This window comes from Gouania willdenowi, chromosome 3, assembly GCF_900634775.1.
Source record: "Gouania willdenowi chromosome 3, fGouWil2.1, whole genome shotgun sequence".
Classification (NCBI taxonomy): domain Eukaryota; kingdom Metazoa; phylum Chordata; class Actinopteri; order Blenniiformes; family Gobiesocidae; genus Gouania; species Gouania willdenowi.
The window spans coordinates 34,848,459-34,870,008 of record NC_041046.1 but is presented as its reverse complement, the minus strand read 5'-3'; the positions used below and the strand labels follow the sequence as shown (position 1 = coordinate 34,870,008).

General features: G+C 36.8%; 1 protein-coding gene across 1 annotated transcript in view; it reads right to left on the bottom strand.

The window, feature by feature from the left end:
* The window catches only part of LOC114480192 (protein TANC1-like), a 63,063-nt gene that overhangs the window by 34,169 nt on the left and 7,344 nt on the right, over window positions 1-21,550 (bottom strand). The window contains exons 4-8 of the mRNA XM_028474092.1: window positions 21,400-21,530; window positions 16,308-16,626; window positions 14,876-15,142; window positions 2,676-2,792; window positions 1,111-1,398 (exon numbers count right to left, since the gene is read on the bottom strand). Of these exons, the coding sequence (XP_028329893.1) occupies window positions 1,111-1,398; window positions 2,676-2,792; window positions 14,876-15,142; window positions 16,308-16,626; window positions 21,400-21,530 (1,122 nt within the window). The remainder of the gene's footprint in view (window positions 1-1,110; window positions 1,399-2,675; window positions 2,793-14,875; window positions 15,143-16,307; window positions 16,627-21,399; window positions 21,531-21,550) is intronic.

Sequence of the window (21,550 nt, the reverse complement as noted above, 5' to 3'; positions counted from 1 at the left end):
TTTCCAGACTTTAGCTACTTTTTGCCAATAAATATCCCTTTTTTCCTATTATTTTCCGATTATGCAAGTCCTTTTTGTCACTTTTATCCAATTTTTGTCCTTTCTTTCATTTTTTTGGCCACTTTTTATCCAAATAAGCTACCTTTTGCCCAATAAATACCACTTGTTTCTTTTTTCCCTACATTTTGCCTCTTTTTGTTCCACATTTTTGCCCTTTTTCACTAAGCTTAAGCTACTCTTTGCCATTACATACCACCTGGTTCCTCTTTATTTGCCCATTTTTTGGCCACTCTTGACTGCTTTTGGTCCATTTTGGTGACTTTTCACTATTTTCTTGCCATGCTTTTTGCCATTTATGGACCATTTCTGGCCACCTGTTACCATGTCTGCCTCCACTCTCTCGTCAAAAAAATAAATAAAAATGTAGCGTAGCGGACCGGCCCACTTCGGTTTGACGGCCCACCGGGACGATGCCCGGTATGCCAGATGGCCAAGTCACCCCTGGTTAGTATGCGTGAGCAGAAATGGCAATAGCGACAATAATGGTAAATATTGGATGAGTGAGACTGAGATCGTCTGTTTGAAATGATGCAGAATGTCTGGGGTCTTCTCATCGCACACTAAACTCTCAGTTAATCTTAAATGAAAATGACAACATATGATACCATAATTCATAAACAACACATAAATAATAAATGTCATTCTGCCTCATCCGTTCCTGCCCTTTGCATTATTCCTAAGAGTTGCTGACATGCACAAGTAAAGCTGAACGTTCGTGTTCAAAATCTTTTCATATTGTATTTTACTTGTTTGTATGCATCAAGACAAAGAACTCCTCCAGTGCCACTCACAAAATGAAAAAAAAAACCCAACCATCTCACATCTCTTACACAACTGCAATCAGAAGAGAAACCTCAGGGGAGAACTTGGAAGGAAGTGTGTGACCCAGTTACAAAGCTCTTCTCCATAAAACCACATCTCTTCCAATGTTGTCATGAGAACATATTTTTCATGGTACGAACGTGAATCCAAACCTGCAGTGATGGACAATGTTTCTACACAAGTGGTCAGAACGACAGGCGAAGCAGAGATTCAAGATGAGGGTTTTACATTTAGGGGAGGAGCCGGGGCTGTGGATGCTAGGACCACCCAGGGGCGTGCGCATCCCGTGACAACTGAGCGTTACGAGCCTCCAGATGACGGCGGTTTTGCCGGATCCTGCGTTGCCTACGATGACGGCGCCGCGTCCCTCGCAGCAGCTGGTCTTCTTCAGGACCTCCTCCAGACGCGTAAAGAGCCAATCACGACCCACGAAGGGTGTAGCTGACGTGATCCCAGGAACTTCAAACAACAGCGGCTTTAACATGATGTCAGCGTGTTTGAATGGCACTAGTCTCCCTGGACACAGTGAGGAAAGAAACATGACATCGGACTGTGAATTTCTATTTCAGCATTTTTTAGAAAAACAAAAACAGATCAAACAACACTCAGTTGTCTAACTCAGTGGTTCGCCAACTTTTTTGGGTCAAGTACCCACTTTCTATTATTTCTGAATCCAAGTACCCCCTTTGTCCAACTACAACATTTTGCCTAGAAAACTATTTAAAAACAACTATAGAGCATGATTAAATCCGGGCTTTTGCCTTTATTGGTCATATGCTGTATGTTATTAAAGATAGGAAATTTGTCCTCTGCATTTAACCCATCCCTGAGGAGCAGTGGGCAGCCATTTTTGGAATTAACAAGTGATAACACATTTTAAAGAATCTCATTTTGTAAATAAGTAGAAAGAAATGGTATTTAGTGGTTCACAACCATTTTTGGATCGTGACCCCATTTTGATATCAATCATTTTGTGTTCATGTTTGAGCTCAGACATATATACATATATATATATATATATATATATATATATATATATATATATATATATATATATATATATATATACCTGCATTTTAGTTGAACTAGATTTATATTTCACAGAGTGAAAGTATAGAAATACAGTTGTTTAAGATTGGGTGTTGTTTTAATTTTTTTAAAAAGAAAATGATAATTAAAAAAATTCCAAAATTTATTTCAATTTTTTAGAAACTCCAGGCAATCCCACAAAATCAGTGTTTTTCAAACGATATATGACTTAAAAGCTTTTTAAACTGCTTCATGTTGGTGCTTTGTTTTATTTCATCCTTTATTAGGCAGTTCCATAATTAACCCCTACTATTGTTATACTCAACCTTTTCTGTGTTATTCTGGCATATCGTATCTTGAAATGTAGTTAAAATATATTCCCCTACTCTATCTAAAAATATTTTCTTTCGAGAACCCTTTTGAAAGTGCAGCTTTACTTGCTTTATAAATAATTTTTGACTTGGATGAGGTCTGGGAGTTTTAAATCTGGTCTTTTTAAGAATAATCCATTCGTGTGTTCTCTGTATCCTGCCTTATGTGTCAGTCTGATTACTTTTTTTTTTGCATTCTGAATAACTGTTGGATGTTAGTTTTGTTGTATTTCCCCAAACTTCTAGACACTAACTCAAATATGGTAAGACAAGGATATTGATTGATTTTAAGCCTGTAGTTCCTGTATATATATTTCACACAGGCTGGTTGTATTTTTATTCCAATCCTTAATCAAACAGGGATTTTCAGCCTACAGTAATAACCGAGTTTACCTTTGGAGTCATCAGTCGCACGTCCAGCTGTGTTGTGTTTGCGCACTGAGCTCCTGTGCCCAGCAGCCCTTTGGTTGTCCAGATAACTCAAATCCTCCAGTCGAGTGGAGCTTGTTGCTGTAAAGAGAGAGCGAGTGTGCGATGAAATCACAGTGTGAGAGGAAAGAAAAAAAAAAAGTGCAAAGATACACACGGATACTGCAGACTCTCATGTCAATTATTGTATCCAAGGCGACGCGAGACATAAACAGCTTTTCCTCTTAATGCTAAACACTCGTTGCCCTTGTGTTGACGGGCGAGAGAAAAGGAAGATACAGCATTCAGCCTGTAATCGCACTCTGACATGAATTTAAAAATGACAAAATGTTTCATACTGTCTCACAACACATCAAATTTGTGATAATCAGTAGAAACACATCGCCAGCTGTCAGTACGAAATGACACATACAATTCTGATGATCATGTATTATATACAAAAACCAACAATGTGAACACAGTGAGGGAACAAAGACCTGCAGACAGGGGTGGACTGGCCCTCTGGCAAACCGGGATCGTTTCGGTGGGCCGTCGACCCGAAGTGGGCCGGATCGCTACGTTTTTGGTTTATTTTGACGAGCGAGTAGAGGCAGACATGGTAACCGGTGACCAAAAATGCTCCAAAATTTGAAAAAACGTGGCAAGAACAAGAGTGAAAAGTGACCGAAATGGGCCAAGAGCAGTTGGGAGTGGCCAAAAAATGGGCAAATAAAGAGATACCAGGTTTCTAATAGCAAAGGGTAGCTCAAATGAGCAAATTGTGGCAAACAATAGCAAAAACAGGCAAAATGTAGGGAAAAAAGAAACAAGTGGTATTTATTTGGCAAAAGTTAGCTTATGTGGATGAAAAGTGCCCCAAAAAATTTAAGAAAAGGCCAAAAAATTAGATAAAAGTGTTAAGAAGATCTTGCAAAAACACACAAAAATAGGAAAAAGGGGATATTTATTAGCAAAAAGCTAAATTCTGAAAAAAGTGTCAACACTTTTTGAAAAGGTGCAAAAATGGAACAAAGGAAGTTGCAAAATGGCCAAAGGAAATAGGCAAAAAAAAAGGTTCATAAAGTTTCCCACTTTTAACGTTTTCTGGGGGAATAATAATTAAAATTAAGACATGAACAGCCATATGTTGCGAATCACTGACTTAATAATGGCGTCTACATGGTGTCGCTGATAATGTAGTGAACTGGTCTGGGCAGAAAATACCAGTGCTGAACTTTTGTCACAGTCCACCCCTGCCTGCACATGAAATCTTAACTTAAGAATTAGATTAAGCAGATAATACGGTATGTAAAAAAAAAAAAAACCACATTATTAAATCTACTAAACCTTAGCAGCCAATTTATTTCACTCTTCTGCATCCATGTGCATTCGACTGTGGAAAAAACAAGGACGATGAAGACTAATTGTAATGCAAACAAAAAGAAAAGTCTTGATTTACCGTTCCTCATTAGCAAAGTCATTGTAAATGTTTTTGACAGTGAGTGGAAAGAAATGCCACTTAAACTCCATCTTGAATACTCAATGGGATATGACTTACTTTCATTTTCTTCACCATCACACCTAAGGACACAGTAGATCACATTTACACAATAAAGAATTCCCTATAGTCGCACTTGTCATTCCTCACTTTTATACAGAAGCAAAAAAAAAGGGGGATAAAATCTGCAGGAAGTGCTTATTAAACCATAATATAGAGCACATATGACATATTATTGCAACTTGACTGATGCTGTTTATCTGTGAGAAGAAAAAAAAGAGTCATCTCAACAGACTAAGAATGTCGATGAAAGTTTAAAAAAAAATCATAGTTTGCTGCGATCTATCTTTGGAGCAGACCAGAAAGACTTAGTAGTAGTAAACTGGAAAAGAAGGTTTATTTTTTCCTCATAAATGTATTCAAAGTTCGTCCATATCACTACATAACTCTTTCTGTACGTGTATTTTTCTTCCAGTTAAATAAAATATAACCAAAATGATTAAAACACTTTACGGGAGAACTTTAGTTGACCCTTGTGGAAATACTGAATACACATTCGACATTTCATATTCAACTTTTTTCCAGTATTATTACCAGTAACGCGTTACCGCCCCAACATCACTTTTTACAGTAACTAGTACTGTAATGCAATATTTTTCTTAAGAAATAACGCCATTACCGTTACAATATGGTGCGTTTGTTCGTTACTTTGCTAGCTGCAGTGTACTTCCTGTTTACAGTGGCGCTACATTTTTTGCGGGACGCCGTGCCAAACACGGTAAAATAGAAGAAGAAAAAGCATTGTCAGCGTGTTTCTGTTTACATCACGTGCGCCAATCGTGGCGAGTCAATGCGAGAGCAGGACGTGCTTCTCAGAGTGGAAATACGTGCATTATTTTTGTCTCCAAAAGATGCATCAGTGAAGCTAAGCTAACGCTGCGACTGGATTTTAACGGACTGTGACTGTAATCCAGGAACAGGTCAGCCAAACTATTACACGGCTCATTAGCCTGATATGTTTAGCATTGTGTAGCTGAGAAAAATGCTGTGAATTAGTTTTTCCACTTTTATTTTTATAAGCAATTTTAACAGCAGAATGTGCACCTGGAATATGCACAGCTTACTTTACATTACTGTGCTAAGGCTGAAAAATTACAGTTTTAATTTTAGAGCAGCTGTTTTGTGCTTTATATGCACACCATTTATGGTTGTTTTAGAGCAGTTGATCAACAGTGGATTATTATATTATTACAGCACTAATATGAAGCTGTTTGGACACAAATGACCCAAAATAAATAATACATTCTTTAATTCTAAGTAACTCAAAAGTTACTTTTTCCAATAACGTATTACTTTTTGGTGTAAGTAATCAAAATAGTAACTGAGTTACTTTGTGAATGAAGTAACTAGTAACGGTAACTAGTTACTTTTTTTCAGTAACTAGCACAACACTGATTATTACACAACATGCTGCTTTTCAACAAGGTGACTATCCATATAATTCTGGTAATCACCTATAGGCCATGAACCCACCACTAAGGGTCTATACTGTGAAGCTGGATAAATATATCCAGAATAGCTCTTTGTTAGCCTGCTTCAACAAATAGTAATGATAATAAAGCATACTTTTGTAGTGAGGTGAGTTGCACATTTCCCAGTGTCTTGAATGCACCATTGCTGCATGTGCCACTCCCTGCCCCTCTGTGGGCCTTAATTAGGTCATGTAGACCACCTGTGAACCCTTTGGTTTGGTCATGTCTGAACTGTTGGTTTGGTTTGGTGTGACAGTGATGTAAGTAGCTTTTTCTTTTATTTTAATGTATGTTTTATGATGAAAAACATTAATATTGGCCCCTGTTTTAGGCCTGTGTCCAAGTCTGTTTGAGTGATTATACCCTGAGAGTTTAGTGGTGCTGGAACAGAGTGAGTCAGGTAATTATTTCTAAGCTAACATAATGTAGCAGTGAATGTTCATTATTAATGCTAATTCATTTATTTCTGTTATAGCTTTGCCACTGCTGTCATGTTATGCTCTGACTTTTATGCCTGAGTTATGCTCCTTAGTTTAGTGTTTGTTTTTAATTCTTCCCACTTAAATTAAGCAACTTGATTAGTTTTGCACAGTTTACTTCGATGTGTTGTGCGTGTTACTAATTTAGTTTGCTGTGTTTTGGTTCCGTAACCCCTTCATTATTTGGATAAGCCAGTGTTTGTGTTGTGGTTTTAAAAAGCAATTAGAAATATTAATTAAGTAATTTTCTGTTCAGACGTGTAAATAAAGATTGATACGATTGTACACTACCATCTCTCTGTGCTCATTGCGGGGCTGACCTGGGCATTCATTAATAGACTTTTTATATGGCGCTGGTTATGAACGCGTTACCTTAAACCAGGTGATTTCAACCTGGCTTCGTGTACAACCAAATAAAAGAAGCAGACTATACAGCGTCCGACATATTTACGTATGCGTATCATTTTGGGTGCAGTCTGTGGCTGTGATGCTGCGTTCAGTATACAGCTCAGTAGGCCTACATCGTTACATTGGCATTAATAGTATTTTACAGCATATTTTATCTTACCACAGGAGGATGTGGTGTAATGGTTAAGTAAGCAGGTTTGTAATCAGAGGGTCACCAGTTTGAATGAAACCTTGTCCGTCACTATGCGATGTTGATCAAGTCCCTTACTTGACCCTGACTGCTCGTGTTGTACGTTGCTTTGGATAAAAGCGTCGGCTAAATGAAAGTGCAATAATATCTATTGCATATAATCCCTTTTTGATTGAATGTATGAGCTGGTGGCAGGTAAACCGCAAATAATTACAGTATTTGGTTGTCAGTATCGCTAACAGTGTGCATACAAGTACCTCCGAATGAATGACTAAAATAATGAATGCATTTCATGCCTCATTACCCGTCCCATTTGGGATTATAAGACACAATAAGGGTATTTACAAGAAAAGTATAAATCAGTTTAACCCCTAATGTTTTAAAATGTGATTATTTGACTGATTAATTTACCTGTGGATAAAAACTTGTGTAATGCAGTCTGCAGTACCTACTCACTTTTTAAAAAGCACTTAAAAAAACATCTTATCCATTAATAAGTACTCCTACATTACACCTAATTACTTCATGCCCTTCTCGCTTTACTCTCTGCCACCATGATTACAATCCACGTGTAATACGTATGTTTGTATTTGCGTGTACATTTCATTTTTGATATTTTGTTCAACAACTACATTTGTCTTTTGATATTGATTTTTGTGTACTTGTTCATATATTTAATTGTGCATTTTGTCTCATGAATTTACAAGTGTTTATTAATGTTAGCTCTTATTCTAATTTGTTTGTTTATTGAAAGGGGTGGAGCTCTTACACAAGCCCTTTGGCCTTCGTTTCCTCCTGGCACCTTTAATGTTGTTTTTTTAATGTGTCCTAAATAATTAAATATCAAATGTCAGCACTGATTGTGATGTAGTCGTACGTTGCAAATGTAACATCAGCTGAAAATCTGTCTTACCTGTGTGATATCAGGTAAATTAAAGGATATTTGCATCTATCAATAAATATTATTTCTCTCCTAAGAACAGCTGTCAGATCCCTAAACCAACCAGGATTTTCTAACAAAATGGCAGGTCAGTTGTCAAATGAACTGATTGGTCAGGAGGCGGGGCTTTACTCGCTCTTATTTTAGCCAGAACAAAACCTACCACTGACCAGATTAGCCGTTCTGCTTTAGTTACCATAGTGATTTACCTCGGTAAGAAGTTAACCAGCGCTGTAGTACAGGACACGCCTCAAAGATTTATAGAAAAACAAAACTTTGTTGCTGTTGTCACAGCAGTGAACACCATGTATTGCACGCAAGTTATTTGTATTTTTACTTATTTATTCTGTATTTTTATCCTTTTGTTTTTATCTTTTATTTGTGGAACTAAGGATATTTTGATCAATGTATAGACAGCTTGCGTTGGTTTGCTTGTTACATTTTTTGTTATGAGTGCGAAAAGGATTTATTTCACCCGAGTACAAATCATACTGTACAAACTTTATAATGAAGCCAAGACACTTAAGGTCTATACTACTAATCTAGACTGGAATAATCTACGTTAGCTAGCTTGAACTAACCAAACACTCCCTGTCAGACAGGAGCTGTACTACGAACGTGGATCAAAACACACAAATTTAAGCCAAGTGATTTTACCCTCTGTACGTGCGCGTGCACATAAAAGGGGAGGAGATTGCAGTTTATAATCAATCAATGAAGTGTCTTTACAATGAATGAACAGCTTATCATCTTGAATCTAATGAGTATTAATCCATGATGACAACAAAGAGCAACAATGTTAGTGCAGTGTGCAGCAGGAGGCAGAGCTTTTATACTCGCTCAGATGTGATCCACTCCATAACTTGGTCCCGACCAGGTTTCTTAAGTTTAAAATGATGAATAATTAAAATCCATATTTCAGACCAAAGACAACACTGTTACAGAAAATGCAAGTATGGCAGAATGCTGCTGACACTGTTAATGTGTAAAAGCTCTGATCAGTAAACGCACCAACCAGGATCTTATATCAATGGACAGGTCGTTTTCTAAGACATCTGATTAGTCAGGAGGCGGGGCTTTAGTACTCGCTAAGATCCTAGCCAGAGCAAAACCTGCTGCCGACCAGGTTAGCCGTTCAGCATTAGTTGCCATAGTGATTAAGCTCCAGCTAGCGTCGTAGTCGAGCACACACTGATTAAATGCCTGAAGTTAGCGCAATAAGAGGTAATCTAGATTCGTAGAATAGGCCCTTAATGATTGGTGTTTGTTATTGAGAATGTTTTTTTTTAATTACTCTTGTATGCTTTTACAGAAATCTGCCATTCTATCATAATAGAATATCACGTACGTTACAACTGTTGCATCTTCCATTAATGTTGAATATTCTTAACTTTTTGAGTATTACATATTAACCCCTGAATGCCCACCGCTGACCTTGGTAATACAAAGCAACCATCTCACAGTTAGTAGTGCCACTATTACTGTCTGTACAAAAGGTCCCAGAATAAAATATTTAACAAGCTATATTACTGTTGTAATTAATTAAAACATTCTCTTCTACCATTTAAATTCTATATGAGCAACTAAAATGTTCTATTAAATTAAAAGTAAACTCTCCACATTTTATTTATCAAGAAACCTCATAGTAGAGATTAAAAATAACAAATACCAAATATAAAAATGTTAGTATAGTGCTCTTTTAAAGTTATTCATTACCACATAAATAATGTAAAGGATGACTACTTCTCCCATACCTCTATAATATTAGGAATGGCAAGAAAAAGACGCACAAAATTTACTTTCTAAAAATACTCCACCTCAGCGTGTGATAATCGGACATAATCGATTATAATCACAATTATTTATCATGTTAGGGAAAAAAATCTGTTTTTATTACACTACTTTTAAACAATGTGTACAGTTTATAGTGCAAAATTAAGTGTTAAATAACAATTATACTAAAAACATTAAAAAAAAACAAGAATTTAAAATGTAATAGTGTATTTATGCAGTAAGCCTTTGGTACAGAGTGCACAGCCCATATTTTAAATGTGAATATAGTTAACAATCAGGTAAATTTAATGGTGACGACAACAATCGTGACCATGAATAAAATGTGATTAATTGTGCAGCCCTAATCGGACACATCTACCACTCTTTCATGTGTCCATCTTTATGTAGCAGCAAAAGAGGAAAGAGCATTTTAATGCTACAGAGGCTTGTAATTATCATAATTGTAATCACATGTTAATCAATCAATATCCTTTATTCAATCAGGTAAAAAAAAATAAAAAATTCAAAACCTGTTTTACTAGAGTGAGTCAGCCAAGGCGGCAGCACAAAAGAACAGTACGGTTTACTTGTGCCCAGCCCCCCCCATTGTACAATGAGGGACTCTCTGGTGCAAAACAAAGCAGCTGCATTGGGAGCACGGCAGTGTTAATCACAGTGGAAATTTGAAAACCCCTTCAACAGGTATACAAGCGCATTTTAGACTAAGTACATCAGATTATTACCATAATTGCCAAGAAAGATTTGGCATTGAGGACCAAAGATTGAAATAACGTCCAAACAAAGAGAGAGCGAGAGAGGAAGGAGCAAAGGCTCAAACAGTGTACACTCAACAAAAATATAAACGCACAAAGTCATATTTTATCAACAACTGGGAAGTATTTCAACATATTTTATTCTTGCTTTATTATTCAAGCAACAAAATCAGTTCACTGTGCACGATTCATGAGTTATCACAGCCTAAACCTACCAGTGGTCAGTCAGTGGAGTTTACAGCACTCAATACCAAGCAGTGTTGGAGTCAAAAAATATGTTTCTGTTGTAATCACAATTAAATTGTATTTGAGTTGAGATAATGGACTTTGTAATTGTAATTGTCATGAAAATTCTATAAAAATGGTCAATTATACTTTAATGCAAAACTGGGAAACCATGTTACAGTTCTACACATATTGTAATAACTCCATATCTTTCCTACATTTTACCATTTGAAAAAAAAATTAAATCTAGGGACGTATACTGAGATGCCAACACCATAAATATTAAAACTAATATTTTCATTGATTAGGAAGCCTAACAAGGTAACCAATAGGGTTGTGTATTACCTGCATCTGGCGATACGATTCGTTATCCTGATACATAGGTCACAATACTATATATCCCGATATTAAAATCTAAGGCGATATTGCGATTTTTATATATATATAAATTAAAGAAAGTAATCTGTAAATGTGTACACCTTCATGAGAACATTATGTATGAAATATATTTTATTGGCAAATTTTACACTCGAAACAATGGCTTTAACATACCATGTGCCAACAACTTAAAATGAAAGAAATAACGAACAATCTGCCTGTGGCTTTTAAACCAACTTTGACTTTAGTGCAACATGACTTTAGTGCAACTTAACTGAGGTATATGCCTAGAACAACAAATAAATGTAGAAAGCTAGTACTTTCTTTTAAGATTTTTTGGAAAAACACAAGCTGGTCAACATGCCCAGGTTTCAGTGCACTTCTTTGTGCAGTTATAATGTCTCCTGCAGTGGAAAAGGTTTTCCTGGTTAAATAAAGGTAAAAACTTTTTTTTTTTAAATAAAAAAAAAAATGTTAAAAAAAATGGATACATTTAGAACAGATCCAAGAATCGTGTGGCGTAATATCGTGATGTATCGCTGAATGGATTTTTTTCAACATCCCTAGTAACAAATATATAGGAAAGACATTAGATGATGCATAACATTTTTATGTGTATTTTACAGCTGATTTAGGACCTGTTTTCATAAGAGATGCTAACGCAAGAGGAAGGTCAACTTTTATTAGATTCTTTATTTCAGGCTCAATAATTGTGATTAATTGTAATTGAATTGGAAAAAATGCTGGTCACTGTAATCGTAACTGAATTGCAATTGAACATGGGGGAATTGAAAATGGAATTGTAACTGAAAAATTTAACCCCAACCCTGAGTACATGTATAGAATGGAATGAGATAGACAGCCAGGTCCACATGGCAGAGAAGACCCAGACTACGAAGAAAGAGTCTAAAACATCTTCAAGGAGAGATTGACTCCAGGAAACATGGGATTTATACTGTTAATATGATAACTTTGTCCTCACTGCCCACATTCAGGTTCGTGATGATGATAAAATACAATAGATCCTTCATCAGAGTTCAGCACACACTGCAGTCCAACCAAATCCTCCACAAACTGGGATAATATATCTTATTATGACCATTGAACTATTCTAAGTTTGAAGAAACTGTTTGAGAAATGCTCTCACTGATCTCTATTCTGACATAATACCTCATGGATAGATTGATGAGTGGATCAAGTTTACTTTTTCAGGATGTAGTTTGAAAACAGTAAAAAAAACAAAAAACAAAAAACAATCCTAAATACAATACTAAGTACATTGTAGCAGAGTATTTAATCTGAACTGAGCAAGTGTTCCTGAGCAGTTTAGCTCAAGGACATAAAATCCATCATTTTGTGACTAAAGTAGCATTTACTGTAAATGAAGCCCAACCTTGTAGTTTTATACAGTTTTCAATTGTATCCGCTTAACAAATAGTTCACATTATCTACAAAAAACTTATCACAAAGTGAGAGCTTGTTAAAAATCATAAAGCTTAATAAAAAAACCCAGCAGTTTCTTGAATATAAATATCAACTATTTATACAAAATGAATGGACAAAGTATTAGTTGATGCTGCATCTCTCACATTTCTGACTTTTGGTTTTGAGTGTCAAGGAGACTTTCTGTCGGCTTTTTAAATAGAACCCTGCAGTCTAACTGGAAAAATGCATTTCTTATAAACTGAGAAATCTTCTCAGACTACCTTTTTGTCTTTTCGTGCTTGCAGTTATCAACATTTTTACATTTTACATGAAAAAAAGGATTGCACGTTTTCATTCGCTGCAATCACTGTGCATGACCACATACAGTGATGGAGCGCTCATTTGCATTTATTAGAGGTTATAAATTATGCAGTTGCTAATTGCAAAATTAAACCTGCATGGCAATAGATTAAATGAGTGGCCCAAGAACAGTGTAATCTACATATTCTTTGTTTGCTTTCAGAATTCAGTATTCATTATTTAGTGTGAATACTGTTTGGTATTCTGTATATAAGCAAAAATCTTTTTAACTAAACCTCATATTTTAATCTGCATGTATGTTCTGATGAAACTGCATATGCATATTTAATATGATCCTAAATCTGAGGTAAATCTAAAATTTTTCCTTGTATGATACAGTCTTTCAGCAGGGTCCTTTTTGAGCGGTTTCATGCAACTCCCTTCATCTTTATTCTGAATTTCATCAAGAGAAGCTAAATGGAAGCACCAGCTGACAGAAGAAACTGGCAGGCGTTACTGTGAATCCACTCCTTGGGGAATCTCTTCCTTTGCTCCCTGCACAAATGCACTGACATCTAAGAAATGAAGAAGAGCCTTGTGCTCTCACTGCGAACGGCAAGGTGGGGGGATTTTTTTTTTCTTCTGACAACTCGAGGCCTCCTAGGACATTTAAGTGGAACGGTTCCTTTTGCGTAACAAGCCTCAGCCCTATGGAGTGTATCCACACACACACACAGTACAGTGAGATTTTGCTTTCACTGTGTTTGAACAGTTCAAATACTAATCAAACCAATCAGTTTGCTATTGAGCAAGAATTATTAATTCTATTAGTAAACCACACAGATATAATCAGTCGCGCTCCTCTCCTCATTAGTCAACTTCTTGTACAAAATAATTCAACCTTTAGCTATTTACTCATTGCCTGGATAATTACTCCTGCATGCTTGGCATGCACAAAAAGTCGAGGTGTGAAATAGAAAATGCGTATATCTACTGTACATGAATATGTAATGACTTTTTGGCTAGAAAACAGATTTTTCTGAAGGCTCAAACAAACAAAGGTTTAAAGCAGTGGTTCCCAACCTTATTCGGGTCGTGATTAGGGCTGGATATAATGGCCAATTTCCTGAATCGGTTTGATTTCGATTAATAAAGTCTTAAATCGATGAATCAAGATCTGATTTCAATTCAGTATTGATCTTTCTAATTTTACATGGTCAGACTTAACTCATTGCCTGCCAAACACGTCTGTTTAGTAACGTTGCCTGCCAAAGACGTCTAGACGTAAATTGTATTTTTTCGGCTGGGGTTGTTGGAGACAGTGTGACAAAGCTCTCCTGTGAATATCGAGCTTGTACCATGATGTCGTACCAACTGGTGCTATGTAGGTGGCAGCAGCGCACCTTTGAATGAGAGATCACCCGTGATGGGCAGAGCTCAGAGGGAGAGGAAAGGAGTTTGCAAGATAGAAAATGGGGCAACGAGAAATGATGCTGAAGTTCACAACAGCTCACACTCGACCAGAGCATATGTAGAACCTAGTGGACTATTGAGAGTGTCATGATGGTGGGTGAAAACGATCAAAAAATGGGGCAAGCACTGACGAGGCATGTCCGGGAGGAGGAGGAAATTGCGTGTGGGGAGAATGATGGGGGTAGAGACTTGGAGGACGGTCAAAATACATTAAAAAACCATTAAACTCTGGTATAGATGGCAAAATAATAATGTTGCCATCAAAAGCCCGGTCTCTGTGTTGTTTTTGTAGTTTTATAGTAGGACACTAATGTTGAGGTGTCACTAAAGCAAAAAAAAAATGCTTCAAAGTCACGAATATGTTTTTCTCAGGTTTTTTTTGTCACAAACTGGCAAATTGTGTGAAACTTGCCTCTATTCAACTGCTGATTATGGAAGAACAAAACAAGCTAGAAATGAAATTATTTTTTCTGATGAAACTAGAGTCTAATCTTTCACAATCTGCAATATGAGGTTGGCTGCTCTGAAAAGGGGGTGGCAGTGAATGAGATTTCAATTACTGGACAATTCAGGTGACCCTTTTTAAATTCCAGGTGACCCAAGGTTGAAAAACACTGGTTTAAAGGTTTATTTATAGCAATCACCGTACAATGCTATGCTCGGCACAACCTGTAAAACGAATACAAAGTTGAGCAATCTTGAGGAAACTTGTCGACAACATAATATAGCTATGATTAAATATAATCATTTTTAATCAATGTGGGTTAAATTGGAACAAAACATGCACGTACCTGCCACTGAATTGGGGCGTGGCATAACAAGGGAGGAAGTGCTGTGTAAATGGTGCTGTGGGAGGGGTCTTTTTGGAGCTGGTGGAGTCCTGGGTTCCATGATCTCTGTTATAGGTAAGGCCTCATCTGGTTTTTCTCTCAGACTTTGAAGGCAGTCTTCCTTTATGTGGCCCATTGCACTGTTGCCCCCTGTTGAGCATTCGCCCTTTGTCAGAACCTCACTGGAGAGGCTGCGCTCCTCATTCTCTGAGGAACTTGTAATCGTTGCTGCGCAGGAAGAAGAAAACATTAACAGTGTCAAATAAAAAAAAAAAAAAAAAAAAGAAACAGCCACATTTCCAGAGAAGGCTTGGCAGGAAAATGCTTTATTGCACTGACTGCAAACTCAACACAACAGCAGCCTGTACTACAATAAAAACACATTCACTCAACTCAAGTGTTTGATGAGCCAAAAAATTCAAAGATGATAATTCAGATTTACTCTTTGTGCTTTGGTATTTGGTTATAAATACATTTTCTGAAGAAAACACAACTAATATTTTTAGAGAATCCATTCCATAAGCAACAAAGAAAGCACTTTTGACAGGAGGGGGCTGAGTCTCAAATGATAAAGGTCAAAACTATATGGAGTATCTAGTAGAGCAGTGGTTCTCAACCTTTTCAATTCACAACCCCCAAAATAAAGGTACTGGGGACCCCCACTTTACCTGAAGGTGGTTGAACACACATGTGCAGACAGGGCCATCTATAAGGGGGAATAAAGGGGAGAGCTTTTTGCGGCCCATCCATAAAGTCAGTTATCTGAATAATATGCACTGCTATCCAGGAAGTTTATGTGGACCATCATATGTTGTCATCTTAAAGATGTAAATCCTTGTTTTAATCAGAAATAAAATGGGTTAAAAGTGACCAAAAAATGGTGGAAGAGGTGGTGAAATGGGATTTTAAAAACCACAGAAATTTGTTGAAATGGCAAAAAAACAAGTGGTAAAAATGGTTCAAAGTGTCAAGATTGGCTTATAAGTGGTGGAAAAAAAGTAGGAACAATTAGTTTAAATGTAGTTAAATTGTCAAAAAATAAGCATGAGATATGATGAAAAGAGGTTAAACGTGACATTAGGTGGGAAAAGTGGTGGAAAGGGTTTATAAGTGCCGAAAATGTCTTGAAAGTGGAAAAATTTGATGAAGTGGCTGAAATTGGAGTAATGTAGCAAAAATGCATTCAAAGGAGCAACAATATGGCAAGAAAAAGTGACGAAAATAGGTAAAAATAGGGCAAGTTTGGTGTAGTTGCAGAAAAAAGGTAAAAACAGGCAAAAATTGGCTCAAATTGATGTTTGGAGAAGCAAACAAACTACCATCATGTGGCGATCTGAGCTCACATCACGGTATAGATAACATTTGAAAATGAATCCACAGCTGGAACTCTCACCTATAATCCCACTATCTTTGCTCTCCAGGGTTGAGGTGGGGCTTTGAGACGGAAGTCCAGAACTGCTCCCGCTTATGAACCCAAAGGTAGCACATGGAGCAGGGCTTGGTGCTGGACTGGGTCCAGGGCTGGGCGTGGGGCTGCTGATGGGGTTTGACAAGGTGCCACTTGGGCTTGTGCTGGAGCCACTCAGGGTAAAAGGCAAGTGTGAAGGTGGGGGCAAAGACGGGACGTTAGCACTGATGTTTAGCGTGGACGTGGGGCTCTCTGAACAGGGGGAGGCAGTGCTGCATGTCAGAGTGGAGCTGGGACTCCCACCCTGGAAATGGTATCACACAAAGACAAGAGTGAGACATGACTCAACTATTCATTACATCTTTTTTTTTTTTTATATCTGAGTGGTTCTCAAACAGAGGTTCTGGGAACTCTGGTGTCTGAGTCCTAACTTTGGTTTCTAATATTTCAATTTAGAAGGCTGGTAAAGGGTCTGAGTCTGAAATAGTTCCAGGCTAGAGTATTGGCTGATACTGATTATGAACCAATGCTATATCGGCGTGAATTAGTGATCGACCGATTCATCGGCCGGCCGATTTAATCGGCCAACTTTTGCGTGTTTTACGTGTATCGGTGCTGCTGCGTTCGCCGATTCACTTTATTAACAACGCAGCTGCTCGTGTTGCTGGAGACAGAAGCTGCACAGAGCAGAGTGCAGAGCCCCTCACCCCACTAGCAAACTTTCAAAACATCTTTTAACTGTTTAACTTATCTGTTGCGTGGGTCTGTGGTTCTACATGTTGTCGCAGTTATAGTTAACAAGCAGCTTGCCGGAGGTTTGGCGTGTATGTGTTTGTGTTTGTGTTTATTTCCCTCTCTCTCAGCGCTGCACTGAGTAGTTTTTTAACTTTGAGAAGCAGTTTACTACTTGTTTGAATATTTATATAATATCCTGTTAATAAATTACTGTGTATCTTCAGGACAAGGACGAACCGTTATCTTTCATAATATTTCATAAGATGTCTCACTCTATTTTTTACTTGCTCTTGTTCTACATCACCTGTTTTTATTATTTGTTCAAATTTTTTTTAACTTGGTGTCATTCTACCTCACCTTTGTTAATTTCAATAAATGTTCCTTTTTTTATTTTAAATGAGACTTGTACCATTTGTTATCATCATAGTGTAATTTTTATGATGTAAATTGAGGGAGCAAAAGTAGTATCGGCTCAAGAAAATCGTCAGTCTGTATCGGTCATCGGCTCAGGGTGATGGAAAAAAAATTGGTATCGGCATCGGCCCTAAAAAACCCATATCGGTCGATCCCTAGCGTGAATCATACATACTTTTATTACTTCTTTTGTAGTGTTGAATGTTCAAACTTGATCAAGTGATATTAGTCAAACAGATCAATAGTCAGCAATAGTAGATCTGAGAAAAAGAGTCTAGAATTAACTGCTTGTATCGTAGTGCTGATATCAGACATTTTAGATGCAGAACGATATAATCTGATGCTCGTTTTTAGGGCCCGAGCATCAAATGTGGTGCGAACGCCCTATTGTTTCTGTACAGATTTTACTACTTCTTCTTCTTCCACTTTACTTGGATTTTTTAGGATTTTCCTGGGAATGCAATTTCATGAAATTTGGCAGGACGGTATAGTTTAGTGAAAATTTTAATGTGCAGTTCTTAGATGCAATTTTGGGACGCCTTAGCGCCACCTAGCGTTTAACTTTTCAGTGGTTTGAACTAGCTCGATGGCATTCGGTAGGTAGATGCAATGGACCATGACTAGCAAAAATGTCATTTGGACCTATAACCTAAGTCCAACAGGAAGTGTGCAATTTTGGATTTAGCGAGCCAAATTTAGCACTTTTTCTCATCTTTAGGCCAAACCACACCATCTTTAATTTTGTTTGTTGGGTTTTTTTTTTAGATCGGGACACCCCTATTGATTACTTTTAATGAAAGCATTACATTTGTTTGAGAACCCCTGATTTATACACACAACTTGTGATGGGGACACATTTCACAGGTCTAAAGGCAAAGTCAGGTCAGCCTTCAGACTTTAAAATGGACAGTAACAGGAACAACACTAATCAATTCTCAGCCTGAACCTAAAGAACTACACCAAGATCCAAGTCTTGGAACAATTAAATTTAACCTTTAGTTCTCGATTGCTCATGTAGGTCTTTCTGAGGGCGGCTCTGTGGTTATATTTAAGTTGTGCTGCAGATGGGGATAACGGAACAAATAACTCCACTTATTTCCACCCAGCTGTCAACTTCCCAGTTTCTCATAATGACAGTTGGCTGTGCTTGAAACTAAATTACTCACTGTAGACATTTACAGTTTACTCTTTGAATCACTGCTCAAACATTCTGTTGTTCTGCACTCGGCTAACTTAATGAAAAAAAAAGGATATTTTGAACCATTATGGGGCCAAAATATGGGAGTTAGATGGTTTAAATATATGTAATACTTCCAGAAAAGTACTCTTGTGTTAAATACACATACTGTAGATTACAGATGGGCAACTATTATCACAGGTGGGCCAAAAAATCTGATCCGAAGGCCACATTATCAACATTCATGCCAGTATTGAGAATAACGACCAATCTGAGCATTAATACAGTTTGTTGTCTTTTAGTGAAGTTTTTAGTCATTTTTAGTGTTTTTGGTGTCATTTTGTGTATGCATCTGTCATTTTGAGAATTTCTGTTGACATTTTGTGTATTTTATGAGTCATTATGTGTGTTTTTGTTGTTTTTCTTCTTGTGTCATTTTGTATATCAATCTGTGCCTTTTTGGAGTTTTTCAGTATTCATTGCGTTGTATGCAATTGTTATGTTTCTTTAGTGTCATTTTGTATGTTTTGTGAATTTAGGGGGTTGTTTTGTGTGTATTATGAGTCTTTTTTGTTTTTTTCTTGTCGCTTTCGTATATTTTTGTTGACATTCTGTGCAATTTGCCGTTGTTTTTTGTGTGTTTTTGGAGTTATTTTGTGCATTATGTTGTGCTTGATGTAACTTCCTATTTCTTGAAGTACAATTTTTGGTGGATTTGTCTTGGGGGCTGCACAGAATTATACTGAGGGCCACATCTGGCCCCCGGGCCACCAGTTGCCCACATCTTCTGTAGATCTTTAGCTAAGTAAATGAAGCAGAATACGCATGGTTATGAGTTTAAAGTTTAAAATGTTTACTTAAAAAAAGACTCTATTGAGTTACGTTTAATTCATACACTTACTGCCTGACACTGTATACACGACTACATTATAGCATATGTAATTACTTCTGGTTTCTTAATGTTACTTTTTAAAGTATGTTAAATTAATTTTAACTACCACTGTCTAGTGTGAATAATTTGGTAGTTTACATGCATGTACAAAAGAAATGTCGACAAAACATGAAAAGGTTTCAATTTCTCACAAATTTAGGTCTAATAAAAATGAAATTCTTTTAAAGCCCTTTGCTCAATCGTTTAAAAAAAAAAAAAAAAAGATCACTGATGCAATCTTTTAGCAACACAAAGACTGTAGGGAGACGAAGCAGCTCAGTTTAAAGAGCTCACTGTTATTCCCTTTATACCAAAAGCCTCATCTATCTAAGCCAGGACAACCCACATTTCTCATATCGCCTCACTATCTCTGTGAAACTGACTGAATCTGGAGCTCAGGTGGTGGAATGAGGCTGAGAAAATGGGCCAAGGCTGAGCAATGTGAAAGCAATGAGATGGAGAGGCATGGTGTAGCACCCAGAGCAGGTTAAACTAATAGAGCGCTGAGAGCAAATTGAACCCTGTGGATGCATAGCAAAACAATTAATACGCATATAACAGATCGACCACACACACACACTGCTGTGCTCCAATCTTTTTTTTTTTTAACAATTTGTAATTATCAAAGCACTGACTCGTCGCAAAACATTAATAATTATGATAAAGACTGGAGTTTTATTTTTACATTAATTCATCATCTGTAAGCAGAGGTGTACAGAGTACTAATATATGCTACTACTGTTACTTGATTGAAATTCTACTCAAGTACAAGTAAGACATACATAAAATACCCAGGTATAAGTACAAAGTAGCTCAATTAAATAGTACTCAAAGTAAAAGTTACTAGTTACTTTCACCCCCCATGTTTATCTTTGGGAATAAATCTTACCACGGTTCCCTTGCATACAGTAAACATCTCATGTAGAAACTTAAAAGGGAAGACACCAGATTTTTCACAATTAGAACTTAATTTATTTTCCTCAAAGGCGTCTGCATAAAATAAAAAGGTTTGTCAAAATGAGCATTTGAAAAAAAAAAAAAAAAATCAACACCAATGGATTAAATTCAAAATAAAACAATTATCAGGCTCTAAGTATAGCCAGATTTATGAACTCTAAAAATGAGAAAATAACCTCCATTCAATGCCGTTTTGGCGCCGTGCGTTACATTTAATCTGATTGGCTGGCTATGATGTGATGCATTTGATTGTTGTCTGGTCATTTCACTTTTTTGTAGTTTCACAATGTCCGTCGATCAATTTAAAACAAAAAATAATAATTTACCGACTAACGGTTTGGTGTAGAAATGTAACAAATTACTTTCATTCTTTTAAAACATACTTAGTACAAGTAAAATGACTGATTTAGAAATATTGTCCCCAAAGCTGCTGTCGTCCTGAACACTAGGGTTAAAATAATCTGACTTTTTTTTTTTTCTCAGAGTATCTGGCAGCTGGCCTGCCATGGACCTAAAAAAACAATCTGTGTACATATGTGTATATATACTTGTATTTATATGTATTCATTATTAATTTTAATATTTTTGCACCTCATTTTTATTTACACACTTTCTTTGTGTAGTATTGTTCCTTTTTTTTGCGTGTGTGTATAGTTATTATGATTAGTGTTGTTTTTTAATATGCCGAATTACCTTTTGGGGATTAATTAAGTTTTTTTTCCTATTCTGATTCTATATACTAAAAAAAAGTACAAGTACACATTAAAGCAACTCCATTACTGTAACGTGAGTACTTGTAATCAATTACTTTCAATTACCTCTGCCTGTAAGACACGATAATGACAAGTGTAAATATTCTGCACCTTCTTTTCCCTTCTGTCCTCCATAGGAGCGCTAGCAGAGCCGATCGTTTCTTCTCCCAAAAGGAAACATAGTCTGGTCATCAGTTCCTGGCTAGAGAAGGAGGAGCCAGGCTGGGGCTCCACGTTCAGGACTGGAACACACACACACACA